At 58.8% G+C, this 24,634-nt stretch overlaps 1 protein-coding gene across 5 annotated transcripts in view; it reads left to right on the top strand.

The window, feature by feature from the left end:
• The window catches only part of BCL9L (BCL9 like), a 29,846-nt gene that overhangs the window by 1,546 nt on the left and 3,666 nt on the right, over positions 1-24,634 (top strand). Inside the window, exons 2-9 of one of the 5 annotated variants that reach the window (XM_054438835.2) lie at positions 5,559-5,612; positions 14,436-14,537; positions 15,794-16,179; positions 16,843-16,962; positions 21,025-21,241; positions 21,401-21,485; positions 21,567-23,856; positions 24,260-24,541. In XM_054438835.2, coding sequence (XP_054294810.2) covers positions 14,512-14,537; positions 15,794-16,179; positions 16,843-16,962; positions 21,025-21,241; positions 21,401-21,485; positions 21,567-23,856; positions 24,260-24,541 — 3,406 coding nt within the window. In that variant the 5' untranslated portion in view covers positions 5,559-5,612; positions 14,436-14,511. Of the gene's footprint in view, positions 1-5,558; positions 5,613-13,562; positions 13,582-14,435; positions 14,538-15,793; positions 16,180-16,842; positions 16,963-21,024; positions 21,242-21,400; positions 21,486-21,566; positions 23,857-24,259; positions 24,542-24,634 lie in introns of those variants that run through there. The other 4 variants (XM_063672184.1, XM_063672185.1, XM_054438837.2 and 1 more) reach the window with 4 other exon arrangements.

Raw genomic sequence — 24,634 nt, 5'->3', positions numbered from 1 at the left:
GCTTCTGTCTGTCTGTCCAGCTTCCTTCCTTCCGGGTTTTTCTGACACCCCCTCCCTCCCTCCTCTTTCTGTCTACTGCTTGGGGTGTGTGTCTGTGTCTGTGTCTGTGTCTGGGGGGACCTCTGCTGCGAGGAGAAAAAGTGTTGCTCTGAGAGAGGTGACCTGGGCGTGTGTTTGAGCCCTCAGAAAGGGGTTCCAAGGCTCCCTGGATCTTTTGCCCTCACTCCCAGCCTTGGTTTAGTGTGAAAGCTGACTGTGCACTGTATCTGCTCCAACTCTGCTGCTGCCTCTGAGCAGCTCTCTGGATGAGACCGCCACAGTGAGTGGGCTTCCACTGTCTTCTCCCTCTCTTCTCAGCCTCTCCAGGGAGCAGCCACTTCCGGGCAGGGGCTGCCTTGCTCTTCTGCTGCCTCTCAGCATGGGCCTGGCTACCTTCTCCGGGTCAGGACCACAATTTCATGACCCCAGAGGAAGAGCATTCTCAGGCCGTGTCTTCCTGGTGTCAGCTCTGAGGCCCTGCTGATAGAGGCCTCAGGACAGGACAGGGAGAGAATGGGTGAGGAAGGTGAGGAGCAGGGAGAGAGACTGGGAGGCTGGTGCCAGGAAGGATGGTGCCGCCTCCCCCAGGTGATCTGCCTCCTTGGCCTTGGAGAGCCAGGTCTAGAAGGCCAGTCTTCTGGCCACCTCCCTCTAGGGGTTCCCTGCTTACCCATGTTGCTCCTGAGTGGGGTGGGGTGATGGTTCACAGCAGGAAGGGTGCTGAGGGGCAGGTAGAATACCTAAAATCTTGGATCCAGAGTGACTCTTGTGCCTGGAGTAGAAGGGGTCCCATGACTGGTGATGGTTCTGGAGGCCCATATGGAGGTTCAGAATGAATCTCTACTAGGATGGGGAGTCATGGGACTGGAGAGATACTACAGGGTCCTAGAGAGGGATTGGCAGTCCACAGAAATCTAGCGCCTCGGTGGCAATGTGGGACCTATTGATCTTGCCTGTTGAATCTGTGTTGGGTACCCTTGACCCTGCTTAGCTAGTTCCTGCCTTTGGAGTCCTGGTACCTGGGTTAAGCGGGAGCCCTAGGCTGGGGTCTCAACTTCCAGACCAGGCAGGACAGTAGCCTCTGGGCAGAGGTCTAGGGGGTGGCAGTGTCGGCTCAGCAAGGGCTGGAATGCCTGGCACCTGCTTTAGATTAAAGGAGATGCTGAGCAAAGGGGAGCTGTCTGCCTGTCAGGGGAGTGACTGGGATGGAGCTCCGTGGAGCCCAGGAGTGGAGTGGGAGGAAAGGACCAGGGTTGCAGCAGCAGCAGCCCAGGCAGGAGTGGAGGGAGCCACTGTCACCCAGCTCTGCAGCCCTCCTCCAGGGAGTCTGAGAGCCACTGTCACCCAGCTCTGCAACCCCTCCTCCAGGGAGTCCAATAGGAGGAGCTGGGGGCACCCCCACACTGCCTCTGGCACCACATGCTGAAGTTCTGTCCCAGGACCCTGGGACAGCTCTGGAAAGCTGGGGTGTTCAAGTGTCCAGTCTTCCCAGGATCAGAAGAGGCCCACAAGGAGGTGCCTGGGAGGTCCTTTGGGGTTCTTGTGGTCCTGCTGCCATGCTGGCTGTTTCTGGGGCTCCTTGGGTGCTGAGAGTGAGGTAGCTCAAGAGCCTGGGCACCCAGGGGTGACAGGGGAATGGCATCCCTTCCTTCCTTGTGCCAGAGCCCTGGGCACTGCCTGGGTGCTGACCTCTGATGGGGGGAGGGGGCAGAAGGGAGATGGCACCGTGGGAAAGTGGGCAGCCGTGGGAGCCAAGCGGGTACAGGCTGGGTGCCGCGGGCAGGGAGCCTCTGCCAGGCCCGCTCTCCCTGGGGTGGGGCGGCTGTTCCATGGACTGGCTCAACCTGTTGAGCGCCTGCCTGGCTGCTGTAGCTCCGCATGTGTGCCCCTGCCTGCCATTCCCGACAGCTGCCCACCCATAGCCACACCGTGGGGGCTGCTCTCAGGGAACTGAGGAAGGGAAGCTCTAACTGGCCAGAGGAGCTGGGATGGTGCTGGTGGGAGCTCCTGCCAGGGCTGAGGAGCCCATCTGAGTCCCAGAGCTGGGGCTGGAGCCAGTTGGAGGGCTGGAAGGCCAGGGCTAGGAGGGGAAGGCCAGAGCACTGCAGCTCCTGAGCTGGTGCATGTCACTTGGCTCAGCGGCCCTGAAGACTGCCTGGACTTACAGCCTGGAATTTCCTCTGCCTGGTGCCAGGGCCAGGCCTCTGAGCCCCACCCCCAGCCTGGCCTGACCTCCCCTCCCTCGCCTCCTGGGAGAACTCAGCCTGACTTTCCCTGGAGGCTGGGGGAGGGGCAGTAAGGGCATTCTGGCTGCCGTGGGAGGGGCGACTTCCTGGGTGTGGGCATGTGTTACACTGCCTCAGTCTCCCCAAGGGTCCCGCATCCTTGTGGAGAGGAAGAAAGCCTTGGGTTCCCAGGCGGATGGCCACAGCCTGCTCTGAGTGTGGGGGGTCCTGGAACCTGTGGAAGACCCCTGACTCCTGCAGGCCCTTGCCGTCTCCCCATCCCCTGTGACCCCTTAGCTTTCCACCCACCTTGGGGCTGTGCTAGCTGGTGGGGAAGGGGAGCCAGGGTGCCACTCTGGAGGGGAGAAGGTGGTCACCACTGCCCAGGAGTAGAGGAAAGGACACAGACAGGTTCCCCCTGATTCTCCATGCCGAGGGGGAGGGGTGGCCCCCCCTGCCTTCTCACTTTTCCTGTCAGTGGCAAAAGCAGAGGCCTCTCCTTTGCAGCCCAGGCCCTCCATGCTTGGCCCTGGACTGGCCCCCCTCCTAACCTTGGTGTTTTATTCTAGGCCCCCTTCCACCTGGGCTGGGACTCCCTCTGTCCATTCCCGTTCCTCCTCCAATGGACTGGTAGCCCTGGGCTGGCCCGTCTTCCCCTCCTCCTCACTCTCCACTTCCCCACCCCCAGCCTCAACTCGGAATGGCCCTGAATCCAGCATTTCCAGCATTTCGAAACCAGGATTGTTTTGAAATCCCTGAGTGGTTCTCCACCCCCCGCAGGCTCCCCTCCTCCCCAGAGCATTGCCTTCTAATCCGACTTCACACACTGTGCGCTGCAAGTTTGTGTGTTTGAGTTTGTGTGCTAGCACATGGCTGCGTACTACTTTGTGTGTGTGTGTGTAAGTTTGTGTGTGTGTGTGTGTCTCAGTGTGGGTGTATCTTCTGTCAGCGGTTCTGTTTGGCAGTTCTGTGTGATTGGCCGATGTCATGTGTGTTTCCTGAGCTCCCCTAGGCTGTCTCTATGAATACGGGAGCCTCTGTGGGTCTGAAGGGGCCACTCTTGGAGAATTTGGAGTGCTTTTTAGGAAATGTCTTTGGATGTGCATCTTTGGGAGTTGTGTCTGTGTTGTAAGTGTCCGGGGTACCTCTGGAGAGTGTGTGTGCTGGGGGCGTGTGTCGTCCACGTGTATGTGCGTGTGCGGGCACACACATGCGCTTCACTTCTCTTCCCTCCTCTCTCCTCCCTGGGAACATGTCTGGGGTATGTAGTCACAGGTCTCCCCACAGCTCCCTGGGACATGCAGTCCTCTGCCCTTTGATAGGGAAGTTTCCTGGAGTGGGGCCAAGGCTTCTGGCAGTTCTGTGGTCCTTGCAGAGAGAGTGGTGCAGTGGAGACTTTGTGACAAACTCTCCCTGGGGACTGGGTTCTCTCCCTCTACCCCTCACGGACACCTAGCACCTTGTAGGGTCCTCATACCACCTGTCCACCCTCTTTTTGTCCTGATTATACAGTGGTGGTTGTTACAGAGAGGCCCGCTGTTCTAAAGGAAAAGGGGTGGGGAAAGGGAGTGAACACCCCACTTTGGGGTCACTTGTTCATTGAGGGCCAGGAACAGCCAATCACATCGGACTTGGGAGCTTGGTGGCAAATTTAAGGTTCAGAAAAGTTGACTTCTCCAGCTAGGGTCAAATAGCTAAACAAGAGAAGACACTCATATTTCCAGCCTGAGCAGAAGACGGAGGGGTCTGGAATCCAGGCATCTGGGGTGGGGCCAGCTGCCCTTGTAGCCTTGATCGATCATGGGAAGTCCTTCTTGATGTTTAATCTCATTCCCTCCTATTGCACTTAGACAGTATTCTACATTAGAGGAGGTTCCTAGGGTTTTTTGATTTGGGGCCAAAGCAAGGACAGTGATAGCAGAGTTAGTGCATGGGATGCAGGCACTAGAACCCCCATAACCTTGCTGCATCTCAGTTTCCCATCCTGGAATCTCAGGCTAGAATGGAATGCATTTCTCCAGAAGCACTTGTGACAAATCAGTGAGGAAGCAGAGTGCTGTGGCCGCGGCTGATTGTGTGAGTCAGAGACCTGTGGAGACAGCAGCAGGAGGTGGACATAAGGATAAGCTGTCCCTTTTACGTCCCCACCCCCAGTGGCCTCTGGTCCCAGAGCACAGTGGGAGGAAGGGAGGGGTACAGGTTGGTACAGTGCTCAGTGACCCAGCAGGGGGAGGGCCTTGGCAAGGAATTTTCAGTTTGTTTCTCAATCTCTGTCTCTGAGACACGCACACACGTCACTGCAGACACCTTTAGGAGATGAGCTCAGAAAAGTCACCTAGGTGGCGGCAGGGCAGGGCAGTGCCAGACGAGGCCATGTGGAACCAGCCTTATGCTGGTAGATGCCCTGCTCTGTAGGAGCCTTAGAATGGAAAGTTAAGCCCACCCAAAGGTCTCCTCCCCAGCAGACCCCATCTCAGGTCTGGGAGGAACACAGGCTGGAGAGGGTTAAGTCTGGTTGGCAGGGACACCCCCCGCCCAGTGCAGTGAGAAAGAGGGAGGGGTGGTTAGCAGCTTGCTCTAGTTGGCGTCTCTCCCAGAATTCTTCGGAAAAGAACTCCCCTTTGACCCCCCAGTACAAACTGAGCCCAGCCACCAGCCTCCCTCCTGCCTGCTGTGGGAGCTTCGCCCAGCCCCCTCCTACCAAATTGCTAAACCGACTCCCTCGCCCCAGGTCCTCCCAACCAGACCAGGTCCTCAGGACTTGGCGTCTTCAGGGAACCAGGGCTATAGCCAGGGAAACCACACAGGGACGTAGAATACACAGCCATTCTTTTCCCTGACATAGGATAACCTGGAGGTGGCTGGTGCTAGAATCTGGGGTCCTGCAGCCTCCCCATCCCTCTCCTCCCCCAGGTCCTCAGGCCAGGTCGTGGGAGTCCTCTGCCTCTCCTCCTCCCCGTGGGGCCAAGCTCTAAGGGAGCTCTAAGGTCTTCCAGTGCCGCCTCCTCTCCTGCTTCCAGGCTAGGGAGGGGATGGTGTGGTGGGTAGGGGGTGGGGGCTGCGGGAGGGGGGCGCGGTGCAGCTGGGTCAGGCTTGGCTCCCAGCCAATCCACAGAAGTCCTGGTGGGGGTGGGGGGTGGCAAATGAGTAGCTCAGAGACTTCCTGGAGCTACAGGCTGTGTGGACTGTGCGTACATGTTTCTGTGGTGTCTTGGTGGGGGTGCTGGGGTGATGGGAGGCGCGGGGACATAGATTGCTGGAAGGGGGCTTCTAGCTTTGACCCTTTCTCCACAGGGAGCCCCCAACCCAGACCACACCCTTGAGCCTGAGCCCGACATTATTCCTGAGGTGAGAGGTCTGTGTGCCCCTGTGTGTCCCTCTCAGCCTCCCTGATTTCTGTCCGCGGCGGCCGCGTCACCCTGGCTTAGCCTCCTGCTTGGCGTTTTGTCTTTTGGGCTCCCTCCTCTTGGCTTTCTGCCCCCATCTCTCCTTTCATTCCCCTCCCGCCAGAGGAGGGAGGTCTCCTCTGGCTCCTGGTGGGCAAACGGCCTGACCAGAACCCTAGACCCAGTCGGGTGGGGAGTGGGGCCGGGCTGGGAGGGGTTAGAGCCAGACTCCAGTGAGAGTCCAGCCCTTCTCTATCTCAGCGGATCTCACCCCCAACCTGCCCCACCCTGCGGGAGGCGAGGAGATTCCGCCCAATCGCCCTGGAGGGCAAGGTACGATTTCCTGGTTATCCCAAGTCCTTGCTCTTCCTCGCTGGCTTGGCCTCTTCTGGCTCAGTCAAAGCCAGGTGGCTACCAGCCACAGCAGCGTGGTTTCTACCCTGGTCCCCTGGTACCCTAGCGTACACATGCGTGTGTGTACACACACAGACACACACACACACACACACACACACACAGAGCCAGCCTCTTTCCCTCCGCCAGCCCCCCTTCCTTACTTAGCAACAACTCCCTGAATTCACAACAAACACGCCTGAGGGCTCCCGGTCCGACTAGGGAAAGCTGGAGGAAGCTGGGGACTGGGAGGAGGCGCTTCTCCTAGACCATCCCCAGGAGGGAGGGGCTTCTCATCCCTTCACCTCAGCCCCCAACCTCTCCACTGAAGCCACCCCCCAAGGGACACCGAGGAAGTGGTCCTGCTCTCTACTGAGGAATGAAAGAGATGGGGAGCATTGGCCCCGTGTGGCTGAGCAGGTGGGTGGGGGGCAGGGCTGGGACTCCACCCTCACTGGTGAGTCCCACTTGACCTTTGACCCCCACCTGGGGCCTCTCATGAGCCCGTGGTAACTCTTGGCAGGGGCTCTGTGCTGTTGTCTGGGTGACTAGCCTTGTGCCCTCCTCTGACAGGCAGGGACAAGGATGGGTGAGGAAGTAACGGACTGGAGTTGGGCGGGGCTGGGGGAGGCCGGAGAACTTTGCTCTGTCCTGGCACCACAGGCCAGGCCAGGTGGGTACCTGGGTTGAGGGAGTGGGGAGCGGTGCTCTCTCTCTGATCTTCCCTGGGCAAGCCCCGGGCACATCAGGCATGGAGGGAGGATGTGAGGAGCGAGAGGGTGGGGCCTGGACACCCATGCTTTCTTTCGTCATCGTTCAGAGGACTGATACTGTGGTGCAGCTGGAGTATTGTGAAATGGCCCAGAACCCAGATGCCAGGGTGTCTGAATTCAAATCCTGCTTCTTCTAAAATTATGGGCCTTAGGCGAGTTATTTAACTTCTCGGCACCTCCCTTTTCTTAGTGGGAAAGTGGGGATAATAAGAATACTTTCTTACCAGATTGTTCTGAGGATTAAATTAGATGATGCACGTGAAGCATTTAGGACTGGTGAAGTTAAAAAGTAAATGCTCAGTAAATGTTGGTGATCCTCCTCATTTGATTAGTCAGAGCTCTTCATAGGAACTTTTGATCCTCCCAGGGGTTTTAGCAGGGAAGAATTGATAGTGAGAAGAGGGAGTGTGGGGGTGGGGAAGAGACAGCCTTTCCACACTCCAGATTCCTGGATTCTAATACCCCTCCAGATCCACCGCTGCCTCTGTTTCCCCATCGTTGGTGCCTGCTGACTTCTTGATTGCAAGTTCCCCAATAGCCAGGGGCCTGGAGAAGGCCCAGGGAGCTTAGGACACGTCTGCCTCGCTATCTTCAGGCTTCTCAGGGCCAGCCCTCCTCCCTGAGGCTGTTTGCTCAGTTCAGCTCCAGCACTCCTCCCACTGCCCCATCCCCTGCTGCTCTGCTCTCACCAGGCAAACAAGACATTCCGTCCTTAAATGGCTTAAATGGCCACCTCCTCTCCTTCGTGGCCTAGGGGACAGGGACCTGGCTTGGGGAGAGAAGTGTCAGGGTGGAGCTGTGACCTGGATGGCAGCTGTTAGGAACGCCTCAGGGCCCTGGACCCCCGGATTCCCTGTGCCCTGCCTGGGCATTTCTCTGAGGGGCAGTGCCCAGGCCTATGATAATGTGGGGGAGCCCTGATGGGCCTGTCTGTCACCTGCTGGACACAGATGGTCAGGGAGGGGGCATCATGAAGCCCAGAAGGGGAATGGGGTAATATCAGCATCCACAGCGTCCAAGGGACACCTCCAGAGTCCTTCCCTGAGCTGCGAGGGGGAGCGTGGACAGTGCTAGGAAAAGTTCTGCCTTAACCCTGTGTGCTGGCGAGGGAGAATGCTGAGTGGGGCCAGGCGGCCAGGGCTCCTATAGGCCCTGGGGTGAGAGTGGGATGGTGGAGGGGCTGAGGCTTGGGAACTTCTGGATGAGGAGCCTGGGAGTGGGCGGTAGGGATGGGGTGCCCACAATGAGGTGGGGAGGCTATGCAGACAAGGTGGGTAAAATCTTCTGGGGACTAAGATGTGGTAGAAGTGCCTAGGATCCCAGGGCCCCTGGGTCTGAGGCTGGGACTTAGCTAGCAGGTGCTCTCTCTGGCTTGGTACCAAGAGGGGTGGGCTGGAGCCCCTGGCTCTGCTTACCATGTTCCTCTGGATCCAGAGAGGATACCTCCCATCCATGGGCCTGGGGGATGAGGGCTCAGGGTCTGCCTGGGCCATGCCTCACTACTGGGCTGGCCATGCCTCCTGTGCCCAGCCCCTGGGGCCTGTTCCTTGGGCAGGCTGGGGCTATTTTTGGGATTGGGCTGGGGCTCTGGGGCCGGTTTCAGATGTTCCAATGTGAACAGGAGAAAATGGGAACAGATGGCTAGAGGGTTCCGATCAGTGGGTCCTGCTGGGCGCAGGTTATTTTTAGGGCCTTGTTAACCCTTTGGGGGCTTCTGGGGCAACCCTGAGAGATACAGCCCTCTCTAGTTGAGAAGAGAACAGGTTTTCTCCCTGGGCCCCCTACTTTCCAGAACTGCTTGTCAGTTGTTCTTTCTCTCCCAGACCCTTCCTTTGAGATCCATGGCAAGAGAGTAGGCTTAAGCTTTCTCCCAGCCCAAGTACTACAGGGTGACTGCCAAGGGGCAGGCAGGGAGAAGGGGACCTGGCAGAGGGAAGGCTGGCTCTCTTGAAGGGAAATCCCCCTTCACTTGCCTCCTGGACTTTTGAGACATGGTCCTGAGGCTAAGAGAGTGGACAGCCGCCCAGCCCCTCTCTGGGTTCATGCTCTGGATTTGAGTGTGTCGGTGAGCCCAGGATGCCCAGGAGTGTGCCAGCGGAGGGAGCTGGCCTCTGAGAGGAGGGCAGGGGAGGAGCCAAGTCTTTGTACTTGGTACCACTAATATGATGCCCACGGGCCCTGTTCTCTTGGACACTCACAGGGAAAATATCTGGACAGTGCCTGCCTTTACCAAATGCCCATATATTTGGGTGCCATGGCAGGAGGTAAAGAAAAGGACATCAAGGCCACAAGTGGTTTGTCGAGGGCTGGTGTGTCTTAGGCATTCTGTTAGTTTCACTACTGTTACCTCACTCTATAAAATTATTCTTTTGCAGATGAGGAAGCTGAGGCTCAGAGGGATAAAGGGAAGGACAAGACCCCATAGATGAGAAGGGGCAGGGTGTGATTGACACTGTCTGACTATAAACTCGGTTTTTTTTTTTTTGAGACAGAGTCTCGCTCTGTTGCCCAGGCTAGAGTGCAGTGGTGCATCTCAGCTCACTGCAACCTCCGCCTCCTGGGTTCAAGCAATTCTCTGCCTCAGCCTCCTGAGTAGCTAGGATTACAGGCGCCCACCACCATGCCCAGATAATTTTTCTATTTGTAGTAGAGATAGGGTTTCACCATCATGGCCAGGCTGGTCTTGAACTCCTGACCTCGTGATCCACCTGCCTTGACCTCCTAAAGTGCTGGGATTACAGGCGTGAGCCACTGCGCCTGACCCTCAAACTCAGTTCTTATTCCACTGCATCATACTGCCTGCCAGGGCCCCAGCCCCAGAGGGCGAGGCCACCAGGCACCAGACCTCCTCTGGGAGCAGCTTTACTGAATGGGTGTGGGAGAGGAGGCCTGGGGACAGGGGACCCTGCCTGTCACTGCTCTCACAATCCCCTAAGCCTTTCTTGCCTGAGGGTGCCAGGACTGACACCAGAAACCCCGTGTGGCCTTCCTGTCTCCCCTGCAGAGGATCACAGGCATACATCCTGTCTCATCACCCCCACCCCTCCCGGCCTGGCCCACGTGCCCCTGCATCCTGGAGGGTCATGACAGTCTGGATGTCAATGTGGGCAGAGCTCGTGGGGCCCCCAGGTGCTGCTGGTGCCAAGAGTGTGGGCCATCAGGCGAGGTGAGGGGCCAGGAGGGATGCCTCTGCCTCTGGCTGTACCTGGGGAGAGAGCAGAGCAGGCAGGCAGGCGGGCGGGCGCTGGGTGAGGTCCCACCGTGGTGCGCTTGGCTGTGCCAGCAGTCTGCTGCACTCCGTCCTCCCACAATGGCCCCATTGTTCCCAGCAGCCAGGCAGTTTGGAGGAGGTTCCTCGGCCACCCCTACCCCCCTAAATAGGGGCCAGATTAACCCCTTGGAGGACTGAGACCAGGTGAGGGCCTACAGGGAGCTGCCTTGCCCATCTCTGCCTGTTCTGGGAACCCAGGCTTGGGAAGTTACCTTCTACCCACGTGAACCCAGCACCACACCACCTCTGGAGATGGGAGTCTCCGTAGGGTAGAGAGTGGCACCTGGATCATCTCCTACCCCCACCCTGGTGCAGGTGCCAGGGGACAGGAAGTACCAGTGGGGCGGCGGGCAGAGACCAGATATATTTGGGCCGGTGGGGCTAATTCCAGCCACCACTGTCTGCCCTACTGGCTCCTGAGCTCTTTTCCTTCCTGTGAAACCAGAGCTAGGTTGGGCCTAGCTCAGGATTTCGGTGGATTTAAAGAGGCAGCACCATCCCTGCCAGCCTGGCTCCCTCTACCCTCCCCAGGTAGGGTCTGGGGCAGAGAGAGGACTGGAGAGCTTCTTGCTCCTCGCTTGCCCTGGGCTAACCCCTGGCCCTTGCCTCTGTTGGGGTACCAGGCTTTTGGCACTCCTCTCTCCCAGAGCCTTGGGCGGGTGGGGTGGGCGGGGGTGGGCTGTGGTTTCCTGTGTTGGTTGTTTGTGCCTGGCCCAGAGTGCCCGCCGCCTGCCTGGGCTTCCTGCCCTGTCTTGTTTCCTTGTGCCCCCCACCCCCTCTCCACCCCTCCCCCTGTGGGAGGGAGCAGCTGGGGATTGGGTAGCTGTCTTTGGGGGCACCCCACTGCCAGGCCATGATTGCTTCCCAAGGCCCGGCCACACTGACAATGACTGTAGGAGCCAAGAGAAGTGAGGTGACCTCAGGCCTGTCCAAGCAATGCCACTTGTCCGTGCAGGCTCTAGAAGGGACAGTGGGCCAGAATGGGCAAAACCGCCGATCACCCCCCCAGTACCCTGTTCAACGATCCCAGACTAGAAAGGTCTGGGACCAGGAGTTTCCGTGGTCCTGTGGAGCTGGGGTTGTCTGACATTACCCTAGGGCTGCAGGTGGGGTGGGGCTGGAAACTCCCAGGGAAAACCTCCCAAGCAAAAATGGCTGATTTGCATGGTCTCCTTTGGCACAGGGTGGGGGGAAGTGGGGAGAGCTACTAGGAACCAGGGCCATGGGAAGGCCCCCTAAGCCTGGAAGTCCCCACATCGAGGGTCCCAGAGCAGCACCTTGGTCCTTGAGCAGATTTCCTGCCGGGCTACGAATCCTTGACCTCCCCGCCCGCTGAGTCACCAGCTCACGAAGAGGAAGTGACCTGAGTGGTGGAGAGAGCTTCTGAGGATTGAGGGGTCCTGACACCCAGGAGAAAGGGGATTTGGGACCCTGTCGTCTCGGGCGCTGTATCTCCCTGAGCCAGAGGCCAAGGATCTCGTTCGCCCTGTTGTCCCCAGCAGGGTCCTGAGCTCTCACGTCATCACAGGGGGCCCTGGCAGCACAGGAGCATGGACCCTCCAAAACATTTTCTTACTGCCTCTTTGGGGTGGTTTTGAGCTAGGCAGTGACACTGGTGGGCCAGCTGGTGAGCCAAGCAGAGGCTCCCAACGTGGGGGCAGCTGGGAGCAGGCAGGTTGCCACTGGATGTGGGAGCGTCTGCCCTACCTGTGGTAGTTGTGTGTGGAGCAGAGCCGGTGTGTCATACCTGGAGGCTCTGGGCATCTGAGCTTTCCTCAGCTCCCTCCCCCAGCTAGGATCAAGTCCACTTTAACCCTTAGCAACCCTTAGGCTGCTGGCTTCTACCCTCGCGTCACTCGGGGTGGGGGTGGCGGGTTGGGGAGCGGATGGATATCTCAGGCCTTTTGTCAAGCCGCCTCCTCCGCTCCTCTGGGCACATTCATTCTCCTGGTATGCGCCTGGCCTTCCACTCAGGTGACTCGCACCTGCTCCCTGTTTGTGAGCTTGCTACCCCTCCCCACCTAACCCCCTAAGAGGGAGGCACGGTGATGTGTTCCCAGAGCCCCATCCCTTTGCTTTCTCGTACCTCAAGGGCCCCAGGCCTGGTACTAGGAAGCCCCCTTCACTGGGTACTTTAAAATTGCATTGGGCTGGGATCAGCCCTGTTGGCTTCCCATCACCAGGCCTTCCAGGTGTCTTCGGAGACTGTGAGTGTGTGGAGGAGGAGGGGTCTTTGGGAGCTGGGGCAGACTCTTGAGGGGCAAAGGGGGGAGGTGTGAGATGGGAAAGTCCTGACTCATCCACGCTTGACTCAGCTCGCCCTGCGGCGGGGTGGGAGAGAGGGGGTGGAGTCCCGGAGGGGAGGGTGACTGGAAGAGTCTTCTGGGGAGGAGCCTAGGCCTGAACGGCCACTGGAGAGGACTGATTTTCTAATAGCCCCTTCCCAAATTCTTACAGGTTCTCAATTTTTGAGGCTGTGAACATACGTAGTGAGTGGCCCTTGTCCTGCCCTTCCCCCCTTATGGGGGGCCTGGGCACTGTGGCTGGAATGTGGGAAGCCCACCTATCTGCTGCAGGCTCAGAGGAGCAGTCATGGCTGGGGTGGCGAGGTGGGGTCACTGCAGTGTCTGGAATGAGGGTCCCCACACTGCCACGTACTGGATATGTGACTCAAGGTCACGTCACTTCCTTTTCCCAGACCTCAGTTTCCTCGTTGAAATGGGGTCGATCCTTTTGAGAATCAGCGAGTTGGTGAAGGGAGAGCCTGACATGCATGCCAGCCAGGAGCCTGCTCAGAGCCCTGGTGTCTCAGTGACTCCAGCCTCTGCCTCTGCTCTTCCCTGGTTGCGATGGAGAAGCTGGGGGTGGCGGGCTGCTTCCCAGGCAGGTCCTGGACTTTGGAACCTTCCCCCAGGAGCCTTCCTCCCCAGAGACACGGCTGGAGTGGCGAAGGCCAATGTGCCCTAGGGTTAAGTTGGGGTTAGCTTCCCGCAGGGTGGCAGGTGGGTCCCCCTCACCCCGAGGTCCCCGCCCAGCCTCCAGCAGCCCCGCAGGGAGCATCAGGAGTGTGCACCGGTGTCTGGCCGGGCCTGTCACCGGGACGAAGCTCCTGGGCCCAAGACTCCTCCCCTTTGACCGGCCACTGGAGGGCTGCTGGAGGGCGGGTAGGGGAGGCGAGGGGGGAGCCAGGGCTGGGGGCTGTTGGGCGAGGCCTCTGTGTTTGTGTAAGTCTGTTGCTGTATCTATGGCCCTGTGCGTGTTTCTTTGTGACTACCAGGCTCAACTTTCTTCGGCTGTCTTGTGGCCGGCCTCAGTCTTTTCATCTGTTCAATGAGTCCGGCGCTCCCACTCAGCCCTCGGGCAGCCCCGGTGTCTGCGCGTGCCCCAGGCTGTCTCCGCGGCTCACGCTCCGGCCGGCGCTTCCCTGGCCTCCGGCGCGCCTCTAGCTTCCTGGGCTCCGTGCGTGTCTTTGTCTCCCTGTCCACGTGTGAGCTGTGAGTGTGTGTGAGTCAGAGTTCGGGTGTCTGTGGGTCTCTGAGCCTCTGCCGGCAGCACCCGGGGCTCGCCAAGCTCTTGCCGGCTGGCGCGCGCCCAACCCCTGGCGGGACTTGTCCGTGTGTCTGTCCGCGCGCGGGGTCTGGAGAAGCACGCTGCAGTCCTGTCCGCCTCCCGCTCGCTGCCTCGCTGGCTGTCGCTCGCTCGCTCTGCCTCTCCGCCCGGGCTCTGCCGAAGGGGGCGGGGTGGGGGTGCAGGGCGGGGGGAGGGGAGGCTCCTGCATTCTTGCGGTCGGGGAGGAATCTGAGCCAGCGTTACTGGTCTCCAAAAGAGCCCAGCTGCAGCCCCGGGGCCCCGCCAGGCCTCTCGCTGCCCGCCCGGGCCTGCTGGGATGGGCATGGGCTAGGCCTCGAGCTGGGGACGGGGCGGGGCGTGGCCCCCACCCCGGGCCCCCTCCACGGCTGGAGCGCTCTGGGGGTGGGGCGCAAGGGGTACCCCACCCTGGGTGAGGGGCGCGTCTGGGAGCAGGAATCCCTCAGGGGGCCAGGGCAGACCTCACAGCCGCCCCACGCGGCACCTTTGCTACCTAGCCTTTTAGTGAATTCTGTCTCTGCCGCCCGTCGGGGCGGAGGCTTGCTGGAGACTGCAAGCCCCCTGAGGGCAAGGTGCGGGAGGGATGGGGACAGGGCTGGCCTCCAGGATCGAGACCACATCTCGTAATCCTCTTTTTCCAGTGCCACCCCACCCTATCCAGCTCCCCAGTCCCAGGGCTGTTGGGTCCTCCCTTCTCCCCTCCCCCTCTGACACCCCCTCCCCAAGTCACGAGTTTTCTCTTTGGGGCTTGTTGCTGCAGTCCGTGCTCCAGTACCGAGTACCTGGCTGGGCCCTGGGCACGCACAGGGGCCGTAGCCCCACTGTGTGTGGGAGCCATGAGGATCCTGGCTAACAAGACAAGGTGTGTGGGTGTCGTGGCGGGCGGGATGTGTGTGTGGAGTGCGGGAAGGGAAGGGCCCAGTGGTGATGGGGCCCAAGCTGTGCTGGCCAGGAGAGGAGCCGCCCTGGGCACCTGGCTCCCAGGCCACCAGTGGGCTAAAGGGGGGTTAGCATGGGAAGGCCTGGCCCGAGGCAGGAGGCGCAGCCAGCCTTAGTGCCTGGGCCTGGGTGGGGGGCAGAGGGGACTGGCAGCCAGCTATGCTTGTGGCTTCTGGTCCCTTCTAGTTCTTCCCTCCTTAAAATGGTTTGAGCAGACCCCCTCCCACCCTACTGTGGGGTCCGAAGGCCGCCTCTGGCCTCAGTCTAGCTGGAGGTGGGAGCTCGAGTAGGGGGCGGTGCCTGCCTCCCTCCCCCCTCCCCGGAGAAGCCGGCAGACAGGGCCAGGCGGCAGCAGCAGGACAGCAGAGCTGAAATAAATCTGAGCTGGTGTGGAATGAGGGGGGATAAATATCCTCTCCCGTGATGTGATCTTTCCAGCGGCTATTAATAGGTCTCCGGGGAGGGGGAGGCGGCGGGGGGAGCGGGCTGGAGCTTAAAGGGCCCGCAGCCTAGGCTGCAGGAATCCTTGGCTTCAAGCTGCACTCCCCATCTGCTTGACACACCGCTCCCCTCCCCCTTTCCTCCTGCTTCTGCCTGCCGGCCTGGCCTGCCAGGCCCCCCTCCTCAGGCCTTCCCCTCCAGCTGTCTGGACCAGTGGGTACCACTCCCTGGTGTGCGTTTCCCCACTGTCCCTGGGGAATGAGACCGGGGCATGTGCAGTGACCCCAGGTCCTGTGGCCCTTCTCTGCTGGTGTTGGGACATACGGGAGTTGAGGTTTGAGACCTTGGAAGGAGTCTGAAGGCAGCAGATCTTAGAAGAAAGGATGCTTAAGCCTGATACAGAGAACAGGGTTGGCACAGAAGCTTGCAGGCTGATGGGTGTTTTGGGGCTGAGGTGGGCGAATTCTGCCAACTCTAGGCCCTGGTTTCCATTCAAATTGTGGAGGCTGGGGGGTGGAGGGTGTCCCCATCTCCACTCCCCAAGGTGGATGAGGGCTTCAGCCCTTGTCTGAGGAAGCCATGGAAAGAGGTAGCGAATGGCTGGTGGTGGTCTTCAGATGCCACCCCTTCCCCCCACCCTCCCCTATTATTAGGGGAGGCAGGATGGGGTAATTAAGTTCCAGGCATGCCTAGCCCCTAGCAAGGTTAACTTTTCACATCTCTCCTACCTTCTCCCAGGTTACCCCACCCCAGGAGGAGAGAAGCTCCAGGAAGCCCGCCGCTGTCCCCCCGCGGCCATTGCCCCCCTGCCCCAGCCAAGCCAATGCACCCAGAAAATAAATTGACCAATCATGGCAAGACAGGGAATGGCGGGGCCCAATCTCAGCACCAGAATGTGAACCAAGGACCCACCTGCAACCTGGGCTCGAAGGGCGTGGGGGCGGGGAACCATGGGGCCAAGGCCAACCAGATCTCGCCTAGCAACTCAAGTCTGAAGAACCCCCAGGCAGGGGTGCCCCCTTTCAGCTCGCTCAAGGGCAAGGTGAAGAGGGAACGGAGTGTGTCTGTGGACTCTGGAGAGCAGCGAGAGGCTGGGACCCCATCCCTGGATTCAGAGGCCAAAGGTACCCCCTTTCCTCATCCCTAAGACCCTAGCATCTCCCATAGTCCAAGGCTCAGATTGGGAGATCACCTCTCTGCCCCCTGCTTGTCCAGTCCTCATCCCACGTTCTTCTCCAGTGTTTCTGCATGGGTACCTTTCAACACCCACCAACTAGATCATTCGGGATTGGGGTTGGCCATGGTGCCACCCATGGAGGGGCCACACAGAGTGGTCAGACTTCTGGACTCCTTCCCCTCCTGCTTTCCCACCAGAGCTCCAGAAGGGGAGAGGGAGGTGCCATGGAGTGAGGAGCAGACCCCAGACCCACACACTTCCAGGAGCCTCCGTATCCCGGCTGGTGGGAGCCCTTTGGGAGCAGGCACCGGGGCCTGGAAGAGTAGCAGCAGCTCCCCCTCCCCTCCAGCCCTAATTAGAACCAGTTGTGGTTGGGGATTATGCTCCACTTGGTGTTGGGGGGGAGGGGAGACAGGCATGGGGCTATAGAGAGAAATCAGAAACAAATGGTGGCGTGGTGGGGGCCACGGGCTGGCGAAGTGCCCATCATGGCCTGGGCAGTGCCCTCTAGGGTGGGGCATCTTAGAGAGTGGGTCTGGGAGGGACCCTGGGTGTGGGAGAATAATGGGACCTCTGGGCACTCACTCTTTCCTCCGTCCTGCCTGGGCAGAGGTGGCGCCGCGGAGTAAGCGACGCTGTGTGCTGGAGCGGAAGCAGCCGTACAGTGGGGACGAATGGTGCTCTGGACCGGACAGTGAGGAGGACGACAAGCCCATTGGGGCCACCCACAGTGAGTGCCTGTTGATGCCAGGGTGCTGTAGCCCGTGATGTTCCTGGGGGATGGACTTGAGAGGACTGAGCCTGGGAAAGAAGTGAGGACTGGGAGCCCTGGATTTTTCTCTCCCATCCTACCTCTCAGACTCTGTCCCTCCCTACACTGCAACAGCCTCGCCTCTGCCTTCCAGGTGCTCAGTGGCCCCTCTCCCTAGGGACCCTATGTGGGGCAGGGTGGAGTGGCCGCCTTCCTGGTCACATCACCTACACCTCTACCTGTGAATTCCTGGCCTATGCTGCCACCTACTGGTTAGTGGAGGGAGGGCGGTGAAGCGTCCGGCTCCCAGTGTCCCTGGGAGTCGGACAGTTGGCTCTGCTGTGCAAAGCCCTGCTAAGCCTGGGTGTGAGCTGCCACTTGGCTGTGTCTCTGGTGCCCTTCCCTAACCTCTAATTGACTCCTGGCAAGTACCCAGGGTGTGTCACCAGGACAAGAAGTGGGTATGGAGGGATGCCCACTCCTCCTCTGATTCTTTTATGGATCCGCCTATATTTTGTCGTTCCATGAGTGATGCGGGAGAGCCAGACGTAACCCCGGCCCCTGGGAAGTTTGTACACATTTTTTTTCCCTCAAAGTTTACATCTTTTTGAGGTGAGAGACTTAAGAAACTAGCCAGAGAGTCTGGGTGTGGTGGCTCTCACCTATAATCCCCAGAATTTGGGGAGCTGAAACCCGAGGATTGCTTGAGCCCAGGAGTTCAAGAACAGCCTGGCCAACATAGGGAGACCCCATTTCTACAAAGAGAGAGAGACAGAGAAAGAAAGGAAAGAAGTAAAGAAAGAAGAAAAAGAAACTAGCCACAGACTATTAAATTGTGAACTCCTTGAAGGCAGGGACTATAGAAAGAAGAAAGAAAAGAGTACATTGGCTACTTTGCTACTCTGTTTTATTTAATCCTTACAACAGCCCTGTGAGGTCAGTGTTATCATGATGCCAATTACAGAGGAGGAAAGAGAGTCAGCAAATGTTATGGAGTGAGCAGACTGTGTCTGTGACAGGGGTGCAGAGGCTCAAATACCAAACCTCTACAGCTAGCTGGCACCTCACGGACCATCCTGTATCAGTTCTCTCTCCCCCATGGGACTAACCTGGTGGTCACCAAGACTCTGGCTGAACCCTTTGATGACAGAACCTTTTACTGCTTCCCAGACCAGACACCTCCCCCCATAGTCACCACCTCCAGTTCACTTATGTCACATCAGACTGCACCATTGTAGAAACTTTGTGAGTTTTATTTATTTATTGTTTAGAGACAGGGTCTCTCTCCGACACCCAGGCTGGAGTGCAGTGGTGTGATCACAGCTCACTGCAACCTCAAACTCCTGAGCTCAAGTGATCCTCCCACCTCAGACTCCCAAGTAGTTGGGCTCAGGCATGTGTCACACCTGGCTAATTTTTGTATTTTTTGTAGAGACAGTCTTGCCATGTTGCCCAAGCTGATCTTGAACTCCTGGTCTCAAGCGATCCTCATGCCTTGGCCTCCCAAAGTGCTGGAATTACAGGAGTGAGCCACTGTGCCTGGCAAACATAGGGAAATACAAAGTAGAAATTACTAACATCCATACTCAAGGCGATTATTGTGACTATTTTAGTTGTACTGCCCTTAGATTCTTTGATCTATTTATTTATTTTTGAATCGGAGTTTCACTCTTGTTGCCCAGGCTGGAGTGCAATGGCGCGATCTCGGCTTACTGCAACCTCTGCCTCCTGAGTTCAAGCGATTCTCCTGCCTCAGCCTCCCGAGTGGCTGGGATTACAGGCACCTGCCACCATGCCTGGCTAATTTTTGTATTTTTAGCAGAGGTGGAGTTTTAGCATGTTGGCCAGACTGGTCCTGAACTCCTGACCTCAGGTGATACACCTGCCTCAGCCCCCCAGAGTGCTGGGATTACAGGCATGAGCCACCCGGCCTGATTCTTTTTTTTTTTTTTTGAGACAGAGTCTCACTCACTCTGTTGCCCAGGCTGGAGTGCAGTGGCACAATCTCGGCTCACTGCAACCTCCACCTCCTGGGTTCAAGTAATTCTCCTGCTTCAGCCTCCCAAGTAGCTGGGATTACAGGCATGCGTCACCATGCCTGGCTACTTTTTGTATTTTTAGTAGAGATGGAGTTTCACCATTATGGCCAGGCTGGTCTTGAACTCCTGACCTCAAGTGATCTGCCCGCCTCGGCCTCCCAAAGTGTTGGGATTACAGGCATAAGCCACCGTGCCCGGCCTGCCCTTAGATTCTTAAAGAGTTCTTACTGGAGGGGCGATAGAACGTAGACATTGACAGGACTAGTTCTGCCATCAGGCTGCCTTGGTTTGCAACCCAGGTTATTTCTGTAAATTTGGGAAAGGGCCTCAGTTTCCTCATCTGTAAGAATATTATTTATCTCATAGGGTTGGTACGAGGAGTAAATGAGGTTATACATATAATATGTTAGCTTTTATCATTGTTATTGTACTAGAAAGTTCCTTGTTGGACTAAGCCCTGCCTCTCTCCCCATAGCTCGTATCCAAGAGCTCCTCAGCAGCCTTCACACATTGAGGTCAGCTCTCAAGCTCCCCCGCAAATTTCTGGCTCTGCTCTTCTATGTAAAATTGGATAGATAGGGTCCAGAGCAGGGCCGTTTTGGGATGGGTCCATCAGAGAAGAAGGTGGAGAAGAAACTTTTTCCAAAGAGGGCAGCCTGACACTGGGCCCATGGGAAGGTGGTCACTGCCCTGGCTCGATGGAGACAGCTTCAGGCAATTTGTCTCCCATTAACTGAGAATGCTGGTACTTACTGTCTGCGGGCCAGGCACTGTGACTTGCTTTTCCTGGCATGCGAATGGGTCTACCCACTCACCTAGACCCGTTGTAGATTTTTTTCTACGCTAAGACTTACAGTCAAGTGTATAACCATGGAACAAAACTTCCCTTGGTGCTGAGGGCAGCTGGTCTGTCTTGAGAGTGTTTCCAGTATGTCAGCTTTTTCTGTTTTTTCTTTCTTATATTTATTTATTTATTTATTATTTATTTATTTATTTTTTTGAGACAGTCTCGCTCTGTCGCCCTGGCTAGAGTGCAGTGGTGTGATCTCGGCTCACTGCAACTTCCACCTCCTAAATTCAAGCAATTCTCATGTCTCAGCCTCCTGAATAGCTGGGATTACAGCCATGCGCCACCATGCCCAGTTAATTTTTGTACGTTTAGTAGAGACGGGGTTTCACCATGTTGGCCAGGCTGGTCTTGAACTCTTGACCTCAGGTGATCTGCCCACCTCTACCTCCCAGAGTGCTAGAGTGCTGGGATTACAGGTGTGAGACACTGCTCCCGGCTCTCTGTTTTTCAAATGGATTTTTTTAGTCTGTGACATTGATTTAAACTTACTGTTAAAAAATATATTTCTTTGACCTGCCCCCTGTGCAAGGAGGAGGTTAGTATTTTACATTTTGTAGATGAAGAAACTGAGGCTTAGAGAGATGTCTGGTTCATAAAATCACAAAGTCAGTTAGCAGTGGGGCTAGAGTGAAAAACCATCCATCATTTGAATCATCAGCTTGTGCACCCTCTCTGCCTTCTCCCCAACTGGGTCACTAGACTGTGTGCACATACACTTACCCAGTGTGAGGGGCAGCAGCAGAGCTCAGAGCAGAGCTTCAGAGTCCCTGCCCTGGGTTCAGTTCTGGCTCTACACTATCTGGCTGTGTAACCGTGGGTGAGGAACTTATTTCCTCCTTTGTTAAGTGGAGTGTGTGACACGTTCCTCACAGGGTGTGTTCATGAGATGAAATCACACCTATTAAGTCCCCAGCAGAATGCCAGGCCCATGGGAGCCTGTGGAAAGGACACAATTTCTCTGTCCCCGCTCTCCACATGGTCACCACTCTTGCCATCGTGGAAACCAGCCTGGTGAGAACACCAGATAGTGACATCAAATGTCCCTGTGGGCACGAGCTGTAAGGCTGTGAGCATCAGTGGGAGGGGGTATCAGCTGGTCCTCCTTGCGTCTGGACCACTTAGCCCCTTTCCCTCTCCTCTCTCCTCCTGCAGATTGTAATGTAGCAGACCCAGCCATGGCGGCCCCACAGCTGGGTCCCGGCCAAACCACCCAACTGCCCCTCAGCGAGAGCAGCGTGCCAGGCGCCCCGCACGGCCCTCCTCCTGGCCTTCGGCCTGATGCCCCTGGGGGCGGGGGCGGGGGCGGGGGCGTCCCCGGAAAGCCTCCCTCGCAGTTCGTATATGTCTTCACCACCCATCTGGCCAACACGTAAGTGCCTGGTGGGCAGGCCAGGTCTCTCTCTCTCTGCCCAGCACCTCTCAGCCTGGGGTTCCGAGGGAGCCCTGTGCAGGGGCAGGGTGGGGTGGGTGAGGGTGAGGCTCCCTCCTGCTCACCTCTCTGAGCTGTCGGTGCCCCCACTCTGTGCAGGGCTGCAGAGGCAGTGCTGCAGGGCCGGGCCGACTCCATCCTCGCCTACCACCAGCAGAACGTGCCCCGGGCCAAGCTTGACCAGGTAAGCGTGGCGCCTCTGTGAGCAGCAGGACTGGGCAGAACGTCCCCTTACCTGTCTCATGCTCTCTTTGTCCTTCCGCAGGCCCCTAAAGTGCCCCCTACCCCAGAACCGCTACCCCTGAGCACGCCGTCAGCAGGCACCCCGCAGTCCCAGCCACCTCCACTGCCGCCGCCACCACCTCCGGCCCCTGGCAGTGCCCCGCCTGCTCTGCCCCCAGAGGGGCCTCCTGAGGACAGCAGTCAGGACCTGGCCCCCAACTCGGTGGGAGCTGCCAGCACAGGTGGTGGGACTGGGGGCACCCACCCTAACACCCCGACGGCTACCACCGCCAACAACCCTCTGCCTCCTGGAGGAGACCCCAGCTGTGCCCCTGGCCCTGCCCTGCTGGGGGAGGCAGCTGCCCCTGGAAACGGGCAGCGCAGCCTGGTGGGCTCAGAGGGCTTGTCCAAAGAGCAGCTGGAGCATCGGGAACGGTCCCTCCAGACGCTGCGAGACATTGAGCGACTGCTGCTCCGTAGTGGAGAGACTGAGCCCTTCCTCAAGGGGCCCCCAGGAGGAGCGGGTGAGGGGGGCCCACCAGCACAAGCCCCCCCTCCCCCCCAGCAGCCACCCACGGCCCCTCCCAGCGGGCTGAAGAAGTACGAGGAACCCTTGCAGTCCATGATTTCACAGACACAGAGCCTAGGGGGCCCCCCGCTGGAGCATGAAGTGCCTGGGCACCCCCCGGGTGGGGACATGGGGCAGCAGATGAACATGATGATACAGAGGCTGGGCCAGGACAGCCTCACGCCCGAGCAGGTGGCCTGGCGCAAGCTGCAGGAGGAGTACTACGAGGAGAAACGGCGGAAAGAGGAACAGATTGGGCTGCATGGGGGCCGTCCTCTGCAGGACATGATGGGCATGGGGGGCATAATGGTGAGGGGCCCCCCGCCTCCTTACCACAGCAAGCCTGGGGATCAGTGGCCGCCTGGAATGGGTGCGCAGCTGCGGGGGCCCATGGATGTTCAAGATCCCATGCAGCTCCGGGGCGGACCTCCCTTTCCTGGGCCCCGTTTCCCAGGCAACCAGATACAACGGGTGCCTGGGTTTGGGGGCATGCAGAGTATGCCCATGGAGGTGCCCATGAATGCCATGCAGAGGCCCGTGAGACCAGGCATGGGCTGGACCGAAGACTTGCCCCCTATGGGGGGACCCAGCAATTTTGCCCAGAACACTATGCCCTACCCAGGTGGGCAGGGTGAGGCGGAGCGATTCATGACCCCCCGGGTCCGTGAGGAGCTGCTGCGGCACCAGCTGCTGGAGAAGCGGTCGATGGGCATGCAGCGTCCCCTGGCCATGGCAGGCAGTGGCATGGGACAGAGCATGGAGATGGAGCGGATGATGCAGGCGCACCGGCAGATGGATCCTGCCATGTTTCCCGGGCAGATGGCTGGTGGTGAGGGCCTGGCGGGCACTCCCATGGGCATGGAGTTTGGTGGTGGCCGGGGCCTCCTGAGCCCTCCCATGGGACAGTCTGGGCTGAGGGAGGTGGACCCGCCCATGGGGCCAGGCAACCTCAACATGAACATGAATGTCAACATGAACATGAATATGAACCTGAACGTGCAGATGACCCCGCAGCAGCAGATGCTGATGTCGCAGAAGATGCGGGGCCCTGGGGACATGATGGGGCCCCAGGGCCTCAGTCCTGAGGAGATGGCCCGGGTTCGGGCCCAGAACAGCAGTGGCGTGATGGGCGGCCCGCAGAAGATGCTGATGCCTTCACAGTTTCCCAACCAGGGCCAGCAGGGATTCTCTGGGGGCCAGGGACCCTACCAAGCCATGTCGCAGGACATGGGCAATACCCAAGACATGTTCAGCCCTGATCAGAGCTCAATGCCCATGAGCAACGTGGGCACCACCCGGCTCAGCCACATGCCTCTGCCCCCTGTGTCCAATCCTCCCGGGACCGTGCATTCAGCCCCAAACCGGGGGCTAGGCAGGCGGCCTTCGGACCTCACCATCAGTATTAATCAGATGGGCTCACCGGGCATGGGGCACTTGAAGTCGCCCACCCTTAGCCAGGTGCACTCACCCCTGGTCACCTCGCCCTCTGCCAACCTCAAGTCACCCCAGACTCCCTCACAGATGGTGCCCTTGCCTTCTGCCAACCCGCCAGGACCTCTCAAGTCGCCCCAGGTCCTCGGCTCCTCCCTCAGCGTCCGTTCGCCCACTGGCTCGCCCAGCAGGCTCAAGTCTCCTTCCATGGCGGTGCCTTCTCCAGGCTGGGTTGCCTCACCCAAGACGGCCATGCCCAGCCCTGGGGTCTCCCAGAGCAAGCAGCCGCCTCTCAACATGAACTCTTCCACCACCCTGAGCAACGTGGAACAGGGTGAGTCAATTGGGCAGGCAGGCGCTGAGCAGTGTGTCCGTGCTGGGGCTGGGCGGTGAGTGAGTAAGGGCCTCTGTACCACGGGCCCAGAGGTGGATGGCTCTGCTCATGGGGCAGATGATGACATTTGTGCGCTTTCTCAGGGGGTACCACATGAGTCTCCCAGGCATTTTGAGTGATCGTACTTGGGGCCTGGGATCTTCCCCTTGCCTGGAGCCCTGTAGCTGCGAGGATTGCTTGAAGACTGGTGGGCTCTGGAGATAGTGGGGGCTTGTGGGTGTGTCTGAAGGACCAGGTGATTTGGGGGGAACTGACCTCTTCCTAAACCTCCGCAATATCCACAGCCGAACTCATCTGCCCCTCCCCAGTCACCCCTGCTCTCTTTGTCTCCCCGTTTCTGTAGGTACCCTCCCGCCTAGCGGCCCCCGGAGCAGCTCCTCAGCACCTCCCGCCAACCCTCCCAGCGGCCTCATGAACCCCAGCCTACCATTCACTTCCTCCCCAGACCCCACACCTTCCCAGAACCCCCTGTCACTGATGATGACCCAGATGTCCAAGTACGCCATGCCCAGCTCCACCCCGCTCTACCACAATGCCATCAAGACCATCGCCACCTCAGACGACGAGCTGCTGCCCGACCGGCCCCTGCTGCCCCCCCCACCACCACCGCAGGGCTCCGGGCCAGGTGCGAGGACAGGCCAGGACCCCAGGGAGGCCAGCTGGTGTGGGCACTGGGAGCGGGGAGCAAAGCTGTGGTTGTGCTGGCTTTTTTGTGCCT

This window comes from Pongo pygmaeus, chromosome 9, assembly GCF_028885625.2.
Source record: "Pongo pygmaeus isolate AG05252 chromosome 9, NHGRI_mPonPyg2-v2.0_pri, whole genome shotgun sequence".
NCBI lineage: Eukaryota > Metazoa > Chordata > Mammalia > Primates > Hominidae > Pongo > Pongo pygmaeus.
This window is presented reverse-complemented; position numbering and strand designations above follow the sequence as displayed.